The following is a 20,051-nucleotide window of genomic DNA, read 5'->3' on the forward strand; positions in this document are numbered from 1 at the left end:
TGTAATAGGCGCAGCCGCAAGTAATCAACAGAAAACACCCAGCCACTTTTGATCAGAAATTCTAAGATATCAATATTCAGTGACAGTGGTGTCTATTCGGGTGGACACAAACTTAACCTAATTTTAGTTTGACAGAATTTAAAATTGTTACCGTCCTATTGCCGTCCTTCACTTAATACGTGCACGAAAGAGATGCAGCTAGTTTTAATCCAGACAAAAGTTTAAATTAAGTTGGTGGTTGCGGGAATCGACACCATTGACTAATATATTCAGTCATCATCATCATCAGCCCATTAACGTCCCCACTGCTGGGGCACGGGCCTTCCCTATGGATGGATAGGGAGATCGGGCCTTAAACCATCACGCAGGCCCAGTGCGGATTGATGGTTATTAACGACTGCTAATGCAGCCGGGACCAACGTCTTAATGTGTCTTCCGAAGCACGGAGGAGCTCGAAATGAAAACTTTTTTTTTTGTTGCTATGACCGGCCTTTGCGATAGTTGCTTAACTTCAACAATCGCAGACCGAACGCGTTTACCGCTGCGCCACCGAGCTCGATATATTCAGTATTTAATGAAAACTATTGAAACTAACAAAACAACTAACTCACCATAAACAAAACACAGAACAATATGAACCAATCCATTGTTTTTTTTTTCACTTTCACTTTTAATTACGACTGCGACTGGCTCATTTTCAAGCCACATTCAATATAACAGCGGTAAAAACTTTTCTCATATAGGATACTGTTTTACGCCGAATAATAGTTTTTGTGCCTACCCTCGACAAAATGTTAACACTTGCTCTATGGGCTTTATATATTAGTTTTTACAACTGAATGTATTAAACTGCACTTGGAATATGTAATTTTATAAATGGATGGTTTATAAATACTATATTAATTTAATCATAAATATATAAAGTGAGTTCCGGAAATGGATTTGAAGGATAGAGTATTAAATTAACTTTTGCTTTTTACGTTTGTAATTTAACTTTCTTGCATTTTACATTTGTAATGGGCGTGAAATTCGTTTTATAATTTGTAGTGTACGTAACTTAAATAATCTAGAGTTGTTATACAACACGATCCAGAACCTTTTTTGGTAGGTACTTAAATATTATAAAACATTGATGTATATTATCTGTTTCGTGTCAAAAAAACAACGTTTTAACTTATGATTGTTATAATTAAATTAGTACTTTATTATCATTTAATTTCGTAGCAATGTGGTCGATTCTGGCAGACAGCACTTAATTTTATTTTAAACTGATATCTATAGAAATGGTGTCATCCTCCACTTACGACGAATGCAAGACAGAGATAAATTTTATTTTGGGAACAGTGCCGACTCCTATACACAACATCTGATTTTATTTTAAATTATACCTGTCATTTTCTTACCCGCTGATATAGAAAGGGCAGGGTAAAGGCACTGAGACACAGGTATAAAATTTATGGAACACGTCAATTTTAGGCAGAAATTTAAAAACCCTTCCATTATTTTATATTGGCCAATAACGCGACAGAATTACATTGACAGCACACGTCAAACGGGTTGCATAAATAATAATAATAATATATTATTCGTCCGGGATATTCATTCTTTTAAAATTAAAATTTATCAATCATCCGTCACTTTCCTTTTCGGCGGATAAAAAAATGATAGGTATACTTAAAATAAATTTAGGATGTGTCTTCAGGAATCGGGGCCATTATTAAGCTTAATAAAAATTCTGCAGGAATCAGCACAATATATTCCTTTTTCACTAATTTACATAATATAAGCTCACGACTATATCCCAATTGGGGTAGTCAGAGGTACATGTAAACTAAGTACTCGGACCTTTCGAGCTTTCTATTACACCATCGCGATATTTAGGTGCGTACGTGGTAGGTTTCCTATGTTTTTAAACACAAAGTAATAAGTACGTATTTTCAATAATATTTATTTTGTAAAGTGTAGTGCAATAAAAACAAATAGAATATGAATCCACCACAGGCTTCGTCTTTGTGTTCGTATGTTGGCTTCGTTGTGTTTTTAAATAGCTAAATGTTCTATTGTATCTTAAGTTATATTGTAGTTATAGTGTAGTTATACTGCTCAGTAATACTGTTTCTATTATGTAGGTAACCAACCATGTCGTTTGTCATGATCATTTACAATGTATCCTTTATTAATTAATCAAGACATGGATAATATAATTAATTAGTATATACAATAACCATTAAGAATGGTGATCTGAATTGCGGTTAATGGGGTTCGAAGGAACGAAACAGTTTTAAGGGCTTCGGATTGTTCCAATAATTTGTGGCTTCACCCATATTCTTAGCATAGCATTACGCCTATATCCCCAAAAGAGTTAGGCAGAGGTGACTATTACACCATCTTCTACAGCTATGTTTAAGTCCCATTAAATATAGGGGGCGAGCCCATTGTCATTAACCGGGCACAAATCCAGGGAATCACGTGATATAAATTATTTATGATCCAAATATGAATTCAAACTCATAAAAAAGAATTCAGTCGTGAGTCGATTCGTACTCGTGAAAGTATAAAGCAATTATTAGCATTTTTTCTTAGCAGTAACTGAGCGTTTAATCACACCTCGGACACAACAACCTCGTTTTACACATACACGATACATATTGACATTGTCATACGATGCTGGTGGGGAGCAGAGAGTTCCTGTTCTATATGTACGTAGTATTATTTCTTATTATATGGTTTGATAGAAATTAGGGTTGTTGAGTTCAATCGTCGACCTTGTATACTACGCCAATAGTATCATTGTTTGTCTGTTTGTCACTTAATAGTGTTGTAATATTAAGCTTGATAATTATCATTTTTTATTTTCATTATTTCAGTAATGAAATAAAATTAATAAAAATCATCAAATAATTAAAAAAAATTGTACATGTTTGTTTACTTGTCATGGATGAAAAATATATATTCTCTGAATAATTTTCTTTCCTAAAAAGTTCACTATTCAATAAAAACTATATATTTATATCATGTGGAATAAAATAGTAACATCCTCATATAGGATTTTCAGCATAAACTTAGTACATTGTCACCTCAATGGTCACTCGATTCACATTAATATGCGATTCTAAAACAGTCACCGCCGTGCCCTATCTCCATCACACTACAGTTCCACTTGTCAATGAACTTTCCTCATCGAAGCCTAAGGACCCTTTACTCCCAGTCTTTTCATGGACACAAATCTCTTGATCTCTATAACTAGTGATATTCTAAGTGAATAATTTAATTACCTACATATATGTGATCACGAGCACTAATATATAATGTACCTATATGTATACATTTTAATACCATGTCACAATAACTTTTTGGCAAATTTAACTATAGATCTCATTAAAAATCAAATTATGTTAACACGACAGAGAGTTCTACAGTGGGTTAAATACATGTCTGGTATAGAATATCACGTCTTCTAAAAACATAAAAATCCACTTATGGTTGAAAGTTTCTGAGACTTCTTTGTCTAATATATATATAATAATATAATATTCATATAATATTAATAATATAAAATTCAAAATATATAATAATATAATGTATTTGGAATTAATTGGCATTTGTAACTTTGGGTAAGAATTGATTAAAAATAAAAACATGATTTCTTACGAATTTAATAGATAATATAATTTGCCCATTTTTACATAATATCTAAGAAAAATGTAAACTGGAATGTTTAAAAAACATATTATAATAATTATCAATGCAATCCTTTGTATTTAAAAAAATAACAATTAATAAAAAAACAACTTTGTTCATAAATATTATAAATCAAGAACCTTAAGAATTACGTTTGTTTGTGAACACTAATATTTTTGGAATGTACAAATCTTTGGTCTATGTAGACTACAGTCAGTGTAATTTATTACTACGTTGTTATTGTTTAGGCGGGCGAACTTTCTTGGCAAAGCTACCAATCATGTTTCCAGGAGGAGAGTAGTTTGCGACGACGTAAACATGTCCTTCTTTTGACCTTGCCATGCCAACGCCGACCTCCTTAGTATCTTCCCAAACTACTTGAGTAAAGTGTCCTGTCCCCAAATTTGTAGGTTCCCTACCAAAAACGTGGTCTTTTATTTCACTATACCATTTGTCAACCGCATCTCTTCCTGATACTGTGAAATTAGGATCAGAAGACCAAGCGTAGAAAATATTTTCTCCGTAGTCATTCTGGTCTCTGTGCTCCATCCTATTCTTTTTTATCAGAGTCTTTGCCCATTCTTCAGCGTATTTGCTGAGTTTTTTATTAAGTTTCAAAGGTGGCACACCATGTTTGTCTCTGTACTCATTATGAGCTCTTAAAAAGTCATCCTCGAAAGATTCTGCCTTGTCACCAGAAATAGACGAGGTCTTGAACTTGCTGACTAAGTCGCTTAGGTTCTTGGTTTTGTTTGGTGATGCAGGAGGTAAATTGTTGTTTGATGATCTTGACTGAGGACTAAATGTTGATTTGAACTGCAGAGCACCGGGTGGGAGTACATTCTTAGAAAACTGTCCACTAAAGTTTCCTGGCGGGTAGTAATTTGCTACGACGTACAACTTTCCAGACTTGCTTTTAGCACAGCCAATGCCCAATTCTTTGGTGCCCTTCCAGATGATTTGTGTGAAATGTCCGCAGGATAGGACTTCTGGTTCCTTTCCAAAGGAGTACTCATTTATTTCACTGTACCATTTGTTGACGCAATCTCTAGCTCTGACTTTGGTGTTAGGATCAGCTGACCAGCCGCAGTATACGCTTTCTCCGTAATCCTGGTTAAGACTGTAAGCCATAGAGTCCTTTTTCGCCAGCTCGTCCGCCCATTTTTGACTGATCTTGCTGATTTCTTTACTTAAGACTAAAGGCGGTACTCCATGTTCTCTTCTGAATTCATTGTGGGCTTCTAACGCTTCGTTCTCGAAGTCACTGGTTTTGGAGCCAAATAGTTTACTCTGGAAAGTAGAAATTGAAAATAATTAAAAATAGGTACTTTTTTTAAAATTCTTATACTAATAGTGCTCGAGATCGAGTCTTTAATTTTTCGTTCAAAATAAATTCCTTAACAATACAATACATAACAAAAACGCTTTATTGAGCATATAAACACATCAATAAAAAACAATTACAAATGTGACAAATCGGCGGCCTTATTGCTAAATAGCAATTTCTAATAAAACAAAAATTTCAAACAATTTCGTTTTTTTAATTTTAACATTGTAGGTTCATATGAAATCAACTCATCTATTTTTCAACTCATCTACTCATGTAGACTTAAACATAGCTGGCGAGGAGCCTACCCCTTCGAAGATACAGGCATGATGCTAAAAATGGACTAAATAAAATCAGTTTACATAAAATTACTATTAAAAATAACTTTGCAACGGTTTTTGTTATCGCGAATCCTATTTCCGCCTTTGAATCCTGATTAGGCGTGATTCATAACATACACATGGTCATAATTTTACTGTAATCTAAATGATGTTAGTTTTACAACGTCTTCTACGTGCTTATAGTAACTTGTGTTGGTATTGTGACTAACTGTTCCGTTTGCACCGCCCTTGGAAGTGGGCTTATCAATTAGCCTTGAATAGGTGACTTTGAATTTTTGTGTTTGTTTCTATTGACAGCGTTGTTTTAGACGTTTTTAACTTCAAAATTATATAATGTGAAAATTACTTACTAACAAATAAATAGCTTACTAACTAGTAAGTTCTTATTTTATCTTAAAAGTTATTCTTTATTTTAATTTCGAAAACTTTGATAAATGATTCAGAGTTGATATCAAGTGGAATTTTCCGTTGAAAAAGTATGTACCTAATGAAAATAATTTAAAACATTAAAAAAAAAACGTGAATTTTGAAACGGAAAATTCCACTAGCTATTAACTTAGAATCATGGTCGGAATCATCCTCCTTAGTATTAGTTATGATGTTAATAACATCCTGTATATAAAGTAAGACCCAGGGGGAATGAGGTCGGCGCCAAATACGAATTGGTGCGGGGCGCAGAGTTACCGTTAAACTTTGTATTTTTCTTTATTCCATATTTCATTCATCTTATTTAAATTGTATCTTCTTCTTCTATCGTGTGGGGTGTGAGGTGGATTACCAACCCCATCAACCTTAGTGTCAGGGTTATTATTGAGCCGCCAAAGGCCCCTGACATGACTCATGTAACGACTACGTACTTACATCATTAAACCAACGGCTCATCTTGCTTTTGGACAATCAGGTGATTAGCCTGTGATGTCCCAACCAAACTAGGGATGACAAAGTTATTTTTGTGATTTGTCCCCACCGGGATTTAAATTTTATTCAAATAATAGTACTACCTATACCATTATTACTATAATTATTACCTATTACTATCATTATTGTTGATCTTTAGGAGTCATATTGTAGGTACAAGATAAAGCAAAGAATTACTAAACAGATAAAGCGATTATCTTTACCTATGATAAAAAGTAATCGACACTTGTAATAGTTGTTACATTTGTCACAATAATACATAACCACACGATTATATTCCAATTGGGGTAGTCAGAACCATCGCAAGATGAACTAATGCTGGTATTAATAAACTAATCTCAGCTGAGACTGCCCTCAAGACCATGCTCAAGTCCCTGTTTTTATATAAGAACTGTCACATTGACATGATCTTGAGCGAGGTCTCAAAGCTGAGATTAGTTTATTAATACCACCCTAAGTGTCCACACCTCACCGAACTTTCTGTTAAACCAACGTGATAATTTTATTGGTATGACTTAGTTCAAAGCTTATGTTATGCAAATTATTGCCACGTGCTCAGCGGTGAAGGAAGACATCGTCATGAAACCCACATTTCCGAGAAATGACTTAACATGTATTGGGCTGGTTTTCCCTTCGCGAGTTTCCGGCCAAGTAGTTAATGCCATCTGCGGTAAATCTACAATAAGTCACGTCAAAAAAAAACCTTCGCGAGTTGGAAGGTCACAGAGGCAGTCGCTGTTGTAAATACCGGACCTGTCAAATCTTCAATTTACGTTAGCGGAACCCGTGAAAACGAGTTAACGCTAGGGAGATGATGATGAGTCAATGTTATTTAGGACTTGCTGTCGCCGGATACGGTTGGGACGACATTATGATGGTGATAGTCTTAAGTCAAATAATTATTGAAGTCGTTTGGTATTCAAAAATAAAACATCAATTGTCATATTCGATAGGTGCCTGTACTAAATTAGATAAAGGATTTACGACACTGAATTCCAATAGCAATCTAATCTTGTTTTAATTCTTTGGAATTGTTTGTCATGAGGATACTTTATTCGGTTATATAATTGCGTTTTAAGGGTTCAGCTTATCATTTCTTATCTTTTTTGTCATGTAAAATTGACGACTAGCCTAACCAGTATGATTCTTTCCCTAGTCTTTCGGAAGAAGTATATTGAAACTTCTTCCCACATTGGTGGGTGCTAGGTATCAATTATTTTTATTATGACTTCTCTTATTATGGAAACAAGACTCCGTTCACAAGTCGGCCGGAGCAAAGAAAACCTGTCCAGGTAGGGTTTCATAGATGAGGCGGAACTTCAGTGCGAGTGTGGAGCTGCTCCGCAGACCATGTCCCACCTAATTGTATGCCCACTGTGCCCTGAAACCTGCACGCGGGAGTATGTGATGAGCGCTTCCGCCCGCGCTATTGCTGTGGCAGCATATTGGGCTGATAAATTATAAGTCACGCTGTTCGACTTGTCATCGACACGAAAGAAGAAGATAGATAGCTCTATCTCAGATGGCACTCACTACTAGGCCGCGAACAAACCGCTGAGGACTCTCTCTATACCAATGACTTTGTCAATATTTGTTCGCGACAGCAAACACTTCATGACCCTAAGAGACTCCCCACACTAGCGTCTTTCGAGTGTCGCCGTCATTTCAGCGTCTGCGCTACGTTTACGCGACGTCGACGCCGCGGGGACGCGACGCCAGCGCTGGCAGGCTGCCGAACGCCGAGCGTCAACGAAGACCGAAGGTCTCTTATACCGATCCTGCCGGCGTGGTCGACGTTTTCGTGTTACTATATCTTCAACGACAGCGCACCGTCAAGCCTGTTGTCTTAAATATTGGTATTGCGTCAGACCCCGCAGCGCTCCCCAATCCAAACCAGTAATTAATGTCATATTTGCCAGTATAATACGCCCCGTCAAAAAAAACAAAACCAAAAGAGGACTCTAACTATTGGACTGGGCTGAACCACAAGTTACCATAGAAAAACAAAAGATATCCACATTTTGATACTCAAACTCAAAATGAACATGAAGAAGCATGTAGGGTATGTTTTCTACGTTCATACTAGACATTATCTTTTGCACAAATTGAGACCAATTAGTGCAATGTCACAAATAGAGCTCTAAAGACGAGACCAGTTTATCTTTAGCTATAAAAATTATTACCAATGTCGATTCACTTCATGTCATAATTTTATTGTTACAACATTGTTGTAAAACAGAATATATTTCAACAAAACATGAACATATGTTGAAAATGTTTGTTGTTTCTGTTAAACCGGTTGATTGAGGGGAGGCCTATGCCCAGCAGTGGGACGTATATACGCTATTTACGTTTTATGTTATGTTAAACAGCCATGGACTAGTTGTTAGAGCATTCGGCTTACGATACGAGGCCTGGATCCGATTTCCGATGAGGACAATTTCTAAAATCACTTTGTGAAACTGGCTTTTGTTTAGTGAAGGACTTAGCATGTTGAACCATCTAAATTAAAAAAAAATATTATTCCGTGCTTCGGAAGGCAGGTTAAGGCATTCGGTTGACGTGACTTCTTCTCACGTGTGAGTTGTGAAGTCAGTAACCTACCTCATCAACCCAGGTGTCAGGGTTACTATTGAACCGCCAAAGACACCTGAAATAATTTATGTAACGACTGCACAATTATATGTTGGGACCGACTGAAGCATGGATCATTTTACTTTCAGACAATCAGGGGATCAACTTGCCAATGTCGTTACCAAACTAGGGGTCACAAAGTGATTTCTGTGATATTTCCCCATCGGGGTTCGAACCCAGGACCTCCGGATCGTGAGCCCAATACAACATGCCCGGGTATATACACAAGTTTTAACATGTCTATGTATGCTTATTAACACAAATGCAGTATTCTAATTATCAAACTTTATGAGGTCAATGCCCTAAGTTTGAAACAATAAAACACAATCATGAATTGAATTTTGTTTGATTGCTCAATTAGGCTATTTATGCTCAGATTGACAATCAGGGTAAATGGAGCCATTATTCAACGGTAGTCCGTAATTTTGATTTTAATTTGTGTACCAATTTAGACAAATTAATAAATGTTACAATTGACGAACGGTTAATTGTTTTACTACCCTGTTATTATGAAGAGAATTAAAAGTCCTTAAAATTCATAATTATTTTCTTTTTAATTCAATTAATTATTTTATTTACCATTTTTGTATTCAAGGATGTTTTTTCTTATAGAAAATGATAACTTATTTTTTTATTATTTAAGTGTCAAATATTACTTAAAAAAAGTTGATTATAAGTTGATAAAATAAATTTCGTGTTATTTACCATCCTTTCTCACGCTCGGATCCAAGGCCAAGAGAAAAAAAAAAAACAAAAAAAATATGGTACAATTCGTCACACGCCCTGCGGTCACTGTATCCTGACCAATTTAAGCGTTCCACTTTTGTCCCCGCTTATTATCCTTACACACAACTCAGAACTACTGATTCATGTGTATAAATCCACTGCTATATTACTGTACAGTTAGCAAATTAATCGCGCATGCTAATAAAGATTACTGATATGCTATCGATGGTAAAAAAAACACAAAAAGACGCGAAAAGAGTGGGAAAAGCATTTGATATCGCGGTCTATAACGAACAAGGATAATGATAAGTGGTATGGTATTATTTTCGGCATTTAGGCTATGCGCGACGTGATCAAATTTTGACACGGTCATTTTATCGATTCTGACGATATAATTATGTCGTTTTGTCGATTGGTGCTAATATATGAACCCCAATAAGACATGTCGCTCTGTCAAAATACGAACAAAATCACGTGGCATGCATGTTAGGGGAAAAAACAAACTTATCGATTTCGACAAAATTGATTGAATCAATCGATAATTTTATCACGTTCCGCATATTAGCCCTGCTAGATGGCCGATTTGCGTGTATGGTGATCATAGGATCTAAAAAGACCACGCTGAAGCAATTAAGTACTATAAATAAATTACATTCATTGCGCACTTTTACATACACATACATACATAAACTCACGCATATTTCCCACCGTACTAAGCAGAGACTGGAATTCCATTTGCTTCGATCCTAACACATTTCTATTGCTTCCTCCACATACATCAATCGTCTATGAAGACGCACGCTGGTTCAGAGTAGATCGTACTCAACTTTTTATAAGGATATCTCCAATTTGGTCACTTACTTTTATTATACGCAAATGTCAAATTTCAATACTGCTTTTTGACCAACATGATAGGTGGTTGCCCGTATCGCATTCTAATGTGATCGAGCCAACTGTATTATTGTAAATTACACTGTTTTTTCTTCTATCCTGTTAGTTGTGAGATAGTTGCTCTTAGCTTCCAAACGTTTTTTCGATTCTGATCCGCACCACCCAAATTCCCTGGTAGTTGCGGCTTCCGAATACATTCCGCTTAGGGACGGTACTGAAAAGTATCGGCGTCCGAAGGACGTAATATACGATCCCTACGACCCGATTACTCTAGCCATAGAGGCAGCCAATCAGCTCGCGACACCAAACACTTCAGGACCCCGATACCGACCTCGCCGGCGTGGTCGACGATTTCCCTCATTCAGCGCTTATCGCTAGGGACCCACTAGGGTCGATTAATTCTTTCAAATATTTTTCCTCTCAGACGACGCCCTGAGACGAGGTTCGCGCCCAACTGGGCACCCTCAGGCCTGTTGTCTTAAACGTTGTACCGGGTGAGAGCGTTCAGCGCTTCCCATTTGTCCGGCCAAGTAGTTAATGCCATCTGCGGCAAATCTACAATAAGTCACGTCAAAAAAAAATTAGAGTTGCTCAACCTTAAAACCCTTTGAACCGTTTTTGTAAATTGTACTAAAGATAAATTACTTAATAAGTCGTTGGTGCGAGTCCAGTAGGAACTGAGTTCGTACCGGGCGGCGCTCTCTGTTTGAGAAGAAGCCGGTTACACACCGAACCACAGTGTATTTTATTTCTAAGTAAAATTCAAGTTTTAAGTTATGTAATTTGGGCTCCTTTTTAATTAACGGATCCATAAATAACATACATAAGTCAAGTTTTTTGCCCCTAATTAAACATTATAAAACTTTCGGGCGACAAAATTCATTTATGTAGTTTTTCTCATTAATTAAAAGTTCGATAAAGTTTGACAATTGTCAACGTTATCGAATTTTTCTCAAGGGAGCAATTATAAATATGAGAATCTTAAAAACTTTTAGTTCAAACCAATTTACGCTTTTGATTTTATAATGAAAAGTCAAGCACCTTAATATTAGACAATAAATCAAGACCAGTGAACATCATAATCACCCTTTTTCATAATGTTATCAGTGTGTAAACAGGGTCCACATAATATCAGCGTGTCGTGGTTCACGCCGCGACTTGTGCTGAGTGAGGCCCTTTTATCTCAGGACGTCCACCACCACCTTATGATCATTTCGACAAACATCTGTCTTGCTTTTTGTAATTGTGTTAGTGGAAATTTGATATGATGTTGTTGTCTTTTTTTGTCTGTGGCGGCCTTTTATAATAAACTATTTATATTCTATTCTATTCTATTCTAAAACGAATATTTCAAAATTAGTAACTCTTCTTTTTGCATCGTCGAAGTCGAGTAATTAGCCAAATCGATTTAGCCGTTCTCGAGTTTAAGGGAGACTAACGAATAACAGCCTAAGATAATTATAATACTGGTCTACCATATTATGTGATCGTAGATAATAATCAGATAATAGTCAGTATGTATGTATGAGAGGAAGGGGAAGACCACGAAGAGTTTACATGAAACAGATTAAAGAAAAGGCTAACGTCGTGTCTTATAGGGAAGTCAAGGAATTGACCTTTGATAGACTGGAATGGAAAATGCTACACCGACAAGAGCGTGGTTCTTAAATTGATGATGATGATGTATATAAATCAAATATCATGGTGTCATACTCGTAGCAGGGTTAAAAAGTTATCGATTCCCTGTCGGGTCAATTTAGAGAACGATCTGGGTGATTCAGCAGGTTATCCAAGGTTAGGTTGTCCGAAAGTAAGATGATTCATGCTTCGGACGGTACGTTAAGCCGTTGGTCCCAGATACTACTTACTGATGTAAGTTTGTAGTCGTTACATGAGCCATATCAGGGGCCTTTGGCGGCTTAATAATAACCCTGATGGCAGGGTGGATGGGGTTGATAATCCACCTCACAACCCACACGATAGGAGGAGTAGCAGGTTATAACATAACTTAGCATCACGCCTATATCCCGTAAGGGGTAGTTAGGGGTGTATGGTATATACCCGCTCGAGGACGAGCCGGACAAATCTAGAAAACCACGTGATATCAATTATGTCAATCTAAACATGAATTCATAATAATAAAGTCGATTTCAGTGGTTCAGACCCCAAGCCACGAATAATTGAATCGAATGGGAAAACATGAGTACAGCGAGAGTTAAATCCTTAACAAAAATAATTAAAAACAAAAAAAAATGCAAAATATCGATACTAAAAAGCGCTGTTTAAAAATGGAAATTTTCTTTGTAATTTCTTTGCTGTCCGTATTGCAATTCCCGTTATCACATTATCTCTACGTCTCTATCAGCTGGATTGTGTTAGAAAGAGAGGGACTGCTGTCGATAGTGTAAAATGAAAGGGTTTTATAAATTGCTGTGAAGGTCAGTGATTACAGAGGTACTGATAAGAAAATGTTTTTTTCAGTGCTCGTTTAGTATTTATAGCTTCTTACTTTTTGTTTTATACACTCATACTTCTCGGGATTCTAACGCACCACTTTACCTTCCAAATTACGATATTGCAAACTGATCACTGATTGACCCCTAGTTTGCCAGAGACCACAAAATTAATTTTATGATATGTCTTATGGTTTCGAACCCGTGCTTCGAAAGACCAGAGAGGTTAAAAAGGCCACATATATGCAATTCATCTGAGAAAACAATATTGCTATTTGACGTTTGTTTGCATTGTGCGCTTACTTTTATGAGCGCCAATGACAAATAGCAATATTGCTTTTTTAGATGAATTGCTTCGATTACATCGGCCTATTTAACCGCCCAGTTAAGCAGTTGGTCCCAGCTACTCTCGCAGAACATCATCTGAGAGACTTATGTTTGAAAGATTTAATCGACTTTACTTAGCGATTTACAGCCTATAGTGGATTTATTTTGTATCGGAACATTTTATTTACATTTTAATAACAACATCTGGTTACATACCTTTAGGCACATTTTTCATAACTTGAAAAATATATTCTTCAAAGACTCAAATTAATTTTAACGTCTTTTTGTATTCCAATTTTGCCACAACTAATGACACAGTAACTAATGACACAGTTCGCAATTGATTGACCGATGATGCGACAGCGCACACAACATGTACTTATAAAGAATCGCACTTAACTGGTCGACTGTTCACAGTTACAAATTGTAACGGTAATTTTTGACGTATTTTAAAACTATGGGAACAAAGTATAATTACAACAAAAAGAAAACAATTCAGTAGTCGCAAAAAACCGGAAACGCCACGGATGTTGATATGACACGTACTATTCGAGCGATATTAATATCGCAGTATTTAAACTACAACTTAGTATAATACAAGTATATGATATAAAACTTCAATTGAAAACCACAGAGGTTGCCTAGAAGAGATCGCTTTTAGGGATAACGCCGTCTTGACTCACCTACGTTTTTTTTTTGTTAAGAAGTCTAAGTGTGTACAATTGAGTGTTATATTATTAATATTAAAAAGAATATAAAAAAAAATCGTATTGACTAAAAAAGTAACTCATTTGACTATGGTGTCAAATACCCTTATAGATTTATTTATAGATTATTTATTACGTATAACTAGCGGCCGCCCGCGACTTCGTCCGCGTGGATTTCGGTTTCAGCGGTAAGAATTTCGATTTTTTTTATTATCAAAGCCTGTGTATTATTCTGATGTATAAGCTACATTATTGTAAAGTTTCATTAAAATCCATTGTATAGTTTTTGCGTGAAAGAGTAACAAACATCCATACTCACAAACTTTCACATTTATAATAATGTATTAGTAAGCTTACCGAAGATATAATTTCATACATATTTTGCTTATTCGATTATACGAGTATTATTATCATTGTGCATTCAACATACATATATAAACTCACGCCTATTTCCCACTAGGGTAAGCAGCTACTATAGAATTCCATTTGCTTCGATCCTGACACACTTCTCTTGCTTCGTCCATATACATCAATCGGTTTATACACGTACGCCGCTTCAGAGTGTATCGTATTGAACCCTTTCTAAAGACGTCTCCAATTTGGTCAATGTACGTCCTTCTTGGTCTTCCTCTGCCAGCCCTACCACCAACCTTCGCTTTATATATTGCTTTCGTAATGGTGCATTCAAATATTATATTAATCTTCTAATCTAAATATATAAAAGGAGAAACTGACTGACTGACATATCAACGCACAGCCTAAACGGCTAAACGTAGGCACTTGAAATTTGGAAGGGGCGTAGATTACGTACCGTAGAGGTGCACTGAGAAACGAATTCCCGGAATTCCCACGGGAATAGGAATTAGCGGGAAAATCCTTTTGTATGAAAAATCTAAACCGCTTAAGTTAGACGCTTGAAATTTGATATGCACTCCCACACACACAAAGATCTCTCTTTTATAACACGCCACGCGGACGAAGTCGCGGGCAAAAGCTAGTTTAATATATAGTAGTAGTCGGTTACATCGATAAACAAGTCACAAAATGCGACAGTTATTTTGCAATACTATAACGTCATAGTGCGAGTAATAAGATACTATATTGCATACTAATGTGACTTTTCTTTAGTCATAGATTGCAAATGTAATTTTTACTTACTACTTGTCTTGTGCTATGTTATATCATGTCCCCGGGTCCGGGTTCAGGTCCCCGATACCGACCCCGCCGGCGTGGTCGACGATTTCCCTCATTCAGCGCTTATCGCTATCGACCCACTAGGGTTGATTAATTCTTTCAAATATTTTTCCTCTCAGACGACGCCCTGAGCCGAGGTTCGCGCCCAACTGGGCATCCTCAGGCCTGTTGTCTTAAACGTTGTACCGGGTGAGAGCCTTCAGCGCTCCTCATTTGTCCGGCCAAGTAGTTAATGCCATCTGCGGCAAATCTACAATAAGTCACGTCAAAAAAAAAAAAAATATGTTATATGATGACAACCCGATTACTTTAGCCATAAAGGCGACCAATCCGGTCCCTGATACTGGCCCTTCTGGTCGACCATTTCCCTCAGCTCTTATCGCTATCTCCCGATAAATTATTTCAATTACTTCTACATGCCCAAGTGGACATCCTCGGGACTTTTGTCTTAAATTTTGCACTAGCTGATTTACGGTAATATAACTCAAGTACATAACATACATAAACAGCCTATATACGTATACGTCCCACTACTGGGCACAGGCATCCCCTCAATCAACGGGAGGGGGTATGGAGCATACTTCACCACGCTGCTCAAATGCGGGTGGTGGAGGTGTTTTTACGGCTGATAGCCGGGACCAACGGCTTAACGTGCCCTCCGAAGCACGGAATTATCTTACTTTTTGGACAATCAGATGATTCAAGCCTAAAAAGTCCTTACCAAACAAAGGATAGTCTCACAAAGTGATTTTGACAATGTCCCCATCGGGAATCGAACCCGGACTTCCAGATCGTGAGCCTATCGCTCTAACCACTAGACCACGGAGGCTGTTGTGAAAAAAAATGTGTTTGAACAATGTGTATATTATCCGAAAATATCGTAAAAACCTTATTCTATGTAACATGCATGACCTCCTGTATTGGTCTGGTTTTCTTTCCGGGTTGGAAGGTCAGACAGGTATTCGCTTTTGTATGAAACACCGGACTTGTCAAATCTTCAGCGGATCGCGTGATAACTGAATAGCGCTAGAGAGATGATGAGGATGATGTACGTAGTTGATTATTAACATTTAAATATTTAGGTATCACCACACAGTGTATAACAAACTGTATATTACTAGTATCAGACTGCAATTATATCCGTTGCATCCGCAGTCAAAACAATGAGAGCAGTTATGTTAATATCCTCATTCAAAGTTGTACATGTGGTCCCTGTGACTTTACATGCTAATTCACTTACTTGTTGCGTGTACGGAATATTCATATCCAGGTATTAACATCTACCATAACAATATAACACAACCGATAGTAACCAGTCGTGAGTCTGTTACAATAGTAACTAGTCGTAAGTCTGTTACGATAGCAACCAGTCGTGAGTCTGTTACAATAGCAACCAGTCGTGAGTCTATTACAATAGTAACTAGTTGTGAGTCTTTTACGATAGTAACCAGTGGTAAGTCTGTTACTATAGTAACCAGTCATGAGTATGTTACGATAGCAACTAGTCGTGAGTCTTTTACGATAGTAACAAGTCGTGAGGCTGGTACAATAGTAACCAGTCGTGAGACTGTTACTATAGTAACCCGTCGTGACTCTGTTACGGAAGCAACCAGACGTGAGCCTGTCGTGGAAGTAACCAGAAGTGAGTCTCTCGCAGGAGTAACCATAATCTGTTACAAGATTAACCAGTCTGTTACGGTGGTAACCAAACTGTTACGATAAAATTCAAAGTCCATGGAGTATAATGATTGTGTGTTATTTTTACAAAACAATTTTATTTGACGTCATCAAATAGTCATTATTTTAATGATCATTATCATCTAATTTATTTATTTACTGTAAGATTAAAAATAATAGAACAGAGAATGGCGTCCAGACAACGGTAAACCCGCAAAAGTTCGTCTCGATTCCTGGTCTTCGCAGTACGTAAATACTTTTTAAAGTAACAGAAGAAAGGATGTAACAGTAATTATACCTACAATACAATTCACAAAAGAAAATAGTCGTTACCTCTAAGCACACTTCTAGCAGCTTCTAACACACACTCATTTAAAATAACTTACTTTTTTGTAAGTAGGTAAGTACTGTAAACAATTACGTGAATCATCGTTCTACGGAACCCATGTTTGAACTAAAGACCCATTACGATGTGTTGTGATGCGTGCGGGCCACTGGCCTCATTCTACCGGACCGAAACGAAAAAAAAAAACATTTTTGTCCGAATTCTGTTGCACTAAACGCATTGAAGTCAAATATGTTACGCATTGCGATAGGTTATATTTTTGTCACGCTAACGCATACGTAATATCAATTCGTTTTAGTTATGCTGTGGAAACTGCTTATGCAACGTTTCGTCTTTCTTTATTTTTTACATCAGCGATATCACATGAAGTTAGTCCACTTTGGTTACATTATCCATTTGTCACAAAAAAAACATTGCAATATTTTTCATAAAGAACCAATAAGGCAAAAATGCAGATCATAAAAATATGAACCATATTATTTTATCGTCATCTTATAGCAAAAACCAAGTAATGTCTATTTAAAAATCTCTCTCTCTCTCTCTCTATTTAAGAGCTGCGCTCTTGTCGGTGGAGTAATCGCCATTCCTCTCTTCTTCCCGTCAAAACCTTCACCTCCCGGTACGACACGACCTGCATCTTCTCTTTTATTTGTTTCATAAATGTTATCCTAGGTCTACCCCTTCCTCTCTTCCCTTCAATTTTTTCCTTCTATAATGTTTGTTATAAATTAATCGTGTATTTAAAAAAATATATACTTATTCGAAATACTCCGATATGATTTTCTTCAACAAAAATTTGATGTCCTTCAATTAATTTCAATATTTACCAAAGATTTGGGTTTTTACCTGTTTAGAAACTAGCGTGTCAATTGCGATATCATAATCATAATAACCACATCCGAAATTGATTTTTAAAAAGACGTTTATGAGATTTTCACTAAAGGCAATTTACAGTCATTAGCAATATAATGTACCCACATAAGGACCCTGTCGCACTAACGTATTTGACATTTAGTGAGACTTACAGTGCACTTTGTCAAAAAAACATCATATGACATGGTACCACAGTGTATGCATATTGATGCCCGTGACCGTACAGTCATTGATGTAAATTGTTACTTCGGTGAACCTAATTGGTATCAGTGGTTCTCAAGTTTAAGCCGAACACGCGTAGGAGAGACTTCATTTTATATTTGTATATTGAATGTATAGCGAAAAACATTTTTATCACGGCTTAGTTGTCAAAAGATTTAGATATACTATGATTATCAGCAACATGAAGTATTGATAGATATGCACTAAAACCTAACTAATATTAGTTAGAGTCAAATTTTTATATCATCAAAAATAGTGAAAAGATAAAATATTATCTCTACTATTCAAGTTCATACTAAACACAGTGATCGCGTATAGGGCATACAGAACAGTTAGGAATATTCAAATTCAAATTCAAAAATATCTTTATTCAGTAGGTAACATAGTTACACTTTGAATCGTCAATTTGTACATAACGAACGTCTCATCCGCCTAAAACTACTGCAGCTTCTCACAACCTGTATAGCCGGGGAAAAGAAACTGCAAGAAAAACCTCGGCACAGAGCCCTAGACGTTCTTTAAAAAAATAAAATAAATCCATGGCATATCGCAGAAGGAATTTGACCGATTCCTTCTGCCACTTTATTACCAGCACCATTACCAGTGCATGTACCTCATCATCATCATGAATTTAAGAGCCACGCTCTTGTCGGTGTAGCATTTTCCATTCCAGTCTATTAAAGGCCAATTCCTTGACTTCCCTATAAGACACGACGTTAACCTTTTCTTTAATCTGTTCCATGTAAGCTCTTAAACCATAAGACCCGTCCCGACCTGTAATTCTGTTGCATGTACCTAGAGATAAGTTTCTCTTATCTGTGTTATTGTTTCTTTTTGGTGCAATAAAGTAAGAATATTTGTGAAGATTAGGTATGAAAAACGTAATACATAAGGAAAGATCACGACGAATTGAGAACCTCCTTTTTTTAAGTCGGTTAAAAATACTTCAATTTAGGTACTTACAATTAGTGAACATCCAGGTATTATACACGGAATCTTCATTTTTCAACGTTTTTATTGAACAAGAACTAAACTATAAATAAACAAAATCTATTATTTTATATTTGTTTTGTTTGATATTTTTGTTCTGTAACTGTTTTGTTTATGGTGTAAATTAAGTTTATTGAATTAAATCTTTATTTTAATCACAATATTCTCCAAAATTGACACTTTCTTAACTTCATTAAAACGTTGCACTCCACCAGATTAGTCTTTATAGTGACCGATATATTAATAAGAGATAAGTGACGGTACGGTGTATGGTGCAAGATAACGGCGAAAAGATTAATCAACAGGGCGTCTTGTCCACTGCCATTGTATTAAGAGCTGTAGTAACCCAGATAGTAAAACGCTTGCCTCTCACTTTAAGGTCACAGGTTCGAATCCAGCACAGGCCTAAACCAATGATTGTCGAATTTGTTTTCAAATACATGTTTGGACCATAAATAATTATCACGTGCTCAGCGGCAAAGGAAAACGTCGTGAGGAAACCCACATTCCCGAGAAATGCATTTTCAGAGGTATGTGACCTAACCTGTATGGAGCTGGTTTTCCCTGGTTGGAAGGTCAGACAGGCAGACCTGATCAAACCAACCAAACTTACCTACTAGACCTGTCAAATCTTCAGGTTAGGTAAGTGGACCCTGTGAATAACGGGATAATGCTAGTGAGTTACCCTCCATACATTTCAATACCTTTTAATTGTTTGGCGACTCGATGAGTTATGGCCTTTAC

General features: G+C 36.5%; 1 protein-coding gene across 3 annotated transcripts; it reads right to left on the reverse strand.

Moving 5' to 3' along the window:
• Positions 1 to 3,640: 3,640 nt before the first annotated feature.
• Positions 3,641 to 19,518, reverse strand: LOC126382127 (uncharacterized). Of its 3 annotated transcripts, none has more exons than XM_050031885.1 (2): positions 19,281 to 19,518; positions 3,641 to 4,971 (listed from the first exon to the last, which is right to left on the reverse strand). In XM_050031885.1, exons 1-2 carry the CDS (start codon positions 19,317 to 19,319, stop codon positions 3,919 to 3,921), a joined length of 1,092 nt encoding a protein of 363 aa, XP_049887842.1. In that variant the 5' UTR covers positions 19,320 to 19,518; the 3' UTR covers positions 3,641 to 3,918. The 3 variants fall into 3 exon arrangements, with proteins under 3 accessions (XP_049887842.1, XP_049887843.1, XP_049887844.1); XM_050031886.1 differs by lacking the exon at positions 19,281 to 19,518 and adding an exon at positions 13,515 to 13,618; XM_050031887.1 differs by lacking the exon at positions 19,281 to 19,518 and adding an exon at positions 9,607 to 9,776.
• Between the last annotated feature and the right edge of the window lie 533 nt (positions 19,519 to 20,051).

This window comes from Pectinophora gossypiella, chromosome 3 (genome assembly GCF_024362695.1).
Source record: "Pectinophora gossypiella chromosome 3, ilPecGoss1.1, whole genome shotgun sequence".
Taxonomy (NCBI): domain Eukaryota; kingdom Metazoa; phylum Arthropoda; class Insecta; order Lepidoptera; family Gelechiidae; genus Pectinophora; species Pectinophora gossypiella.

Coding starts and splice junctions, on each gene's coding strand:
- LOC126382127 (XM_050031885.1), bottom strand. CDS start 19,319: ATGAAGATTCCGTGTATAATACCTGGATGTTCACTAATT. Junction 4,972..19,280: donor TACCTGGATGTTCACTAATT/GTAAGTACCTAA, acceptor TCTACTTTCCAG/AGTAAACTATTTGGCTCCAA.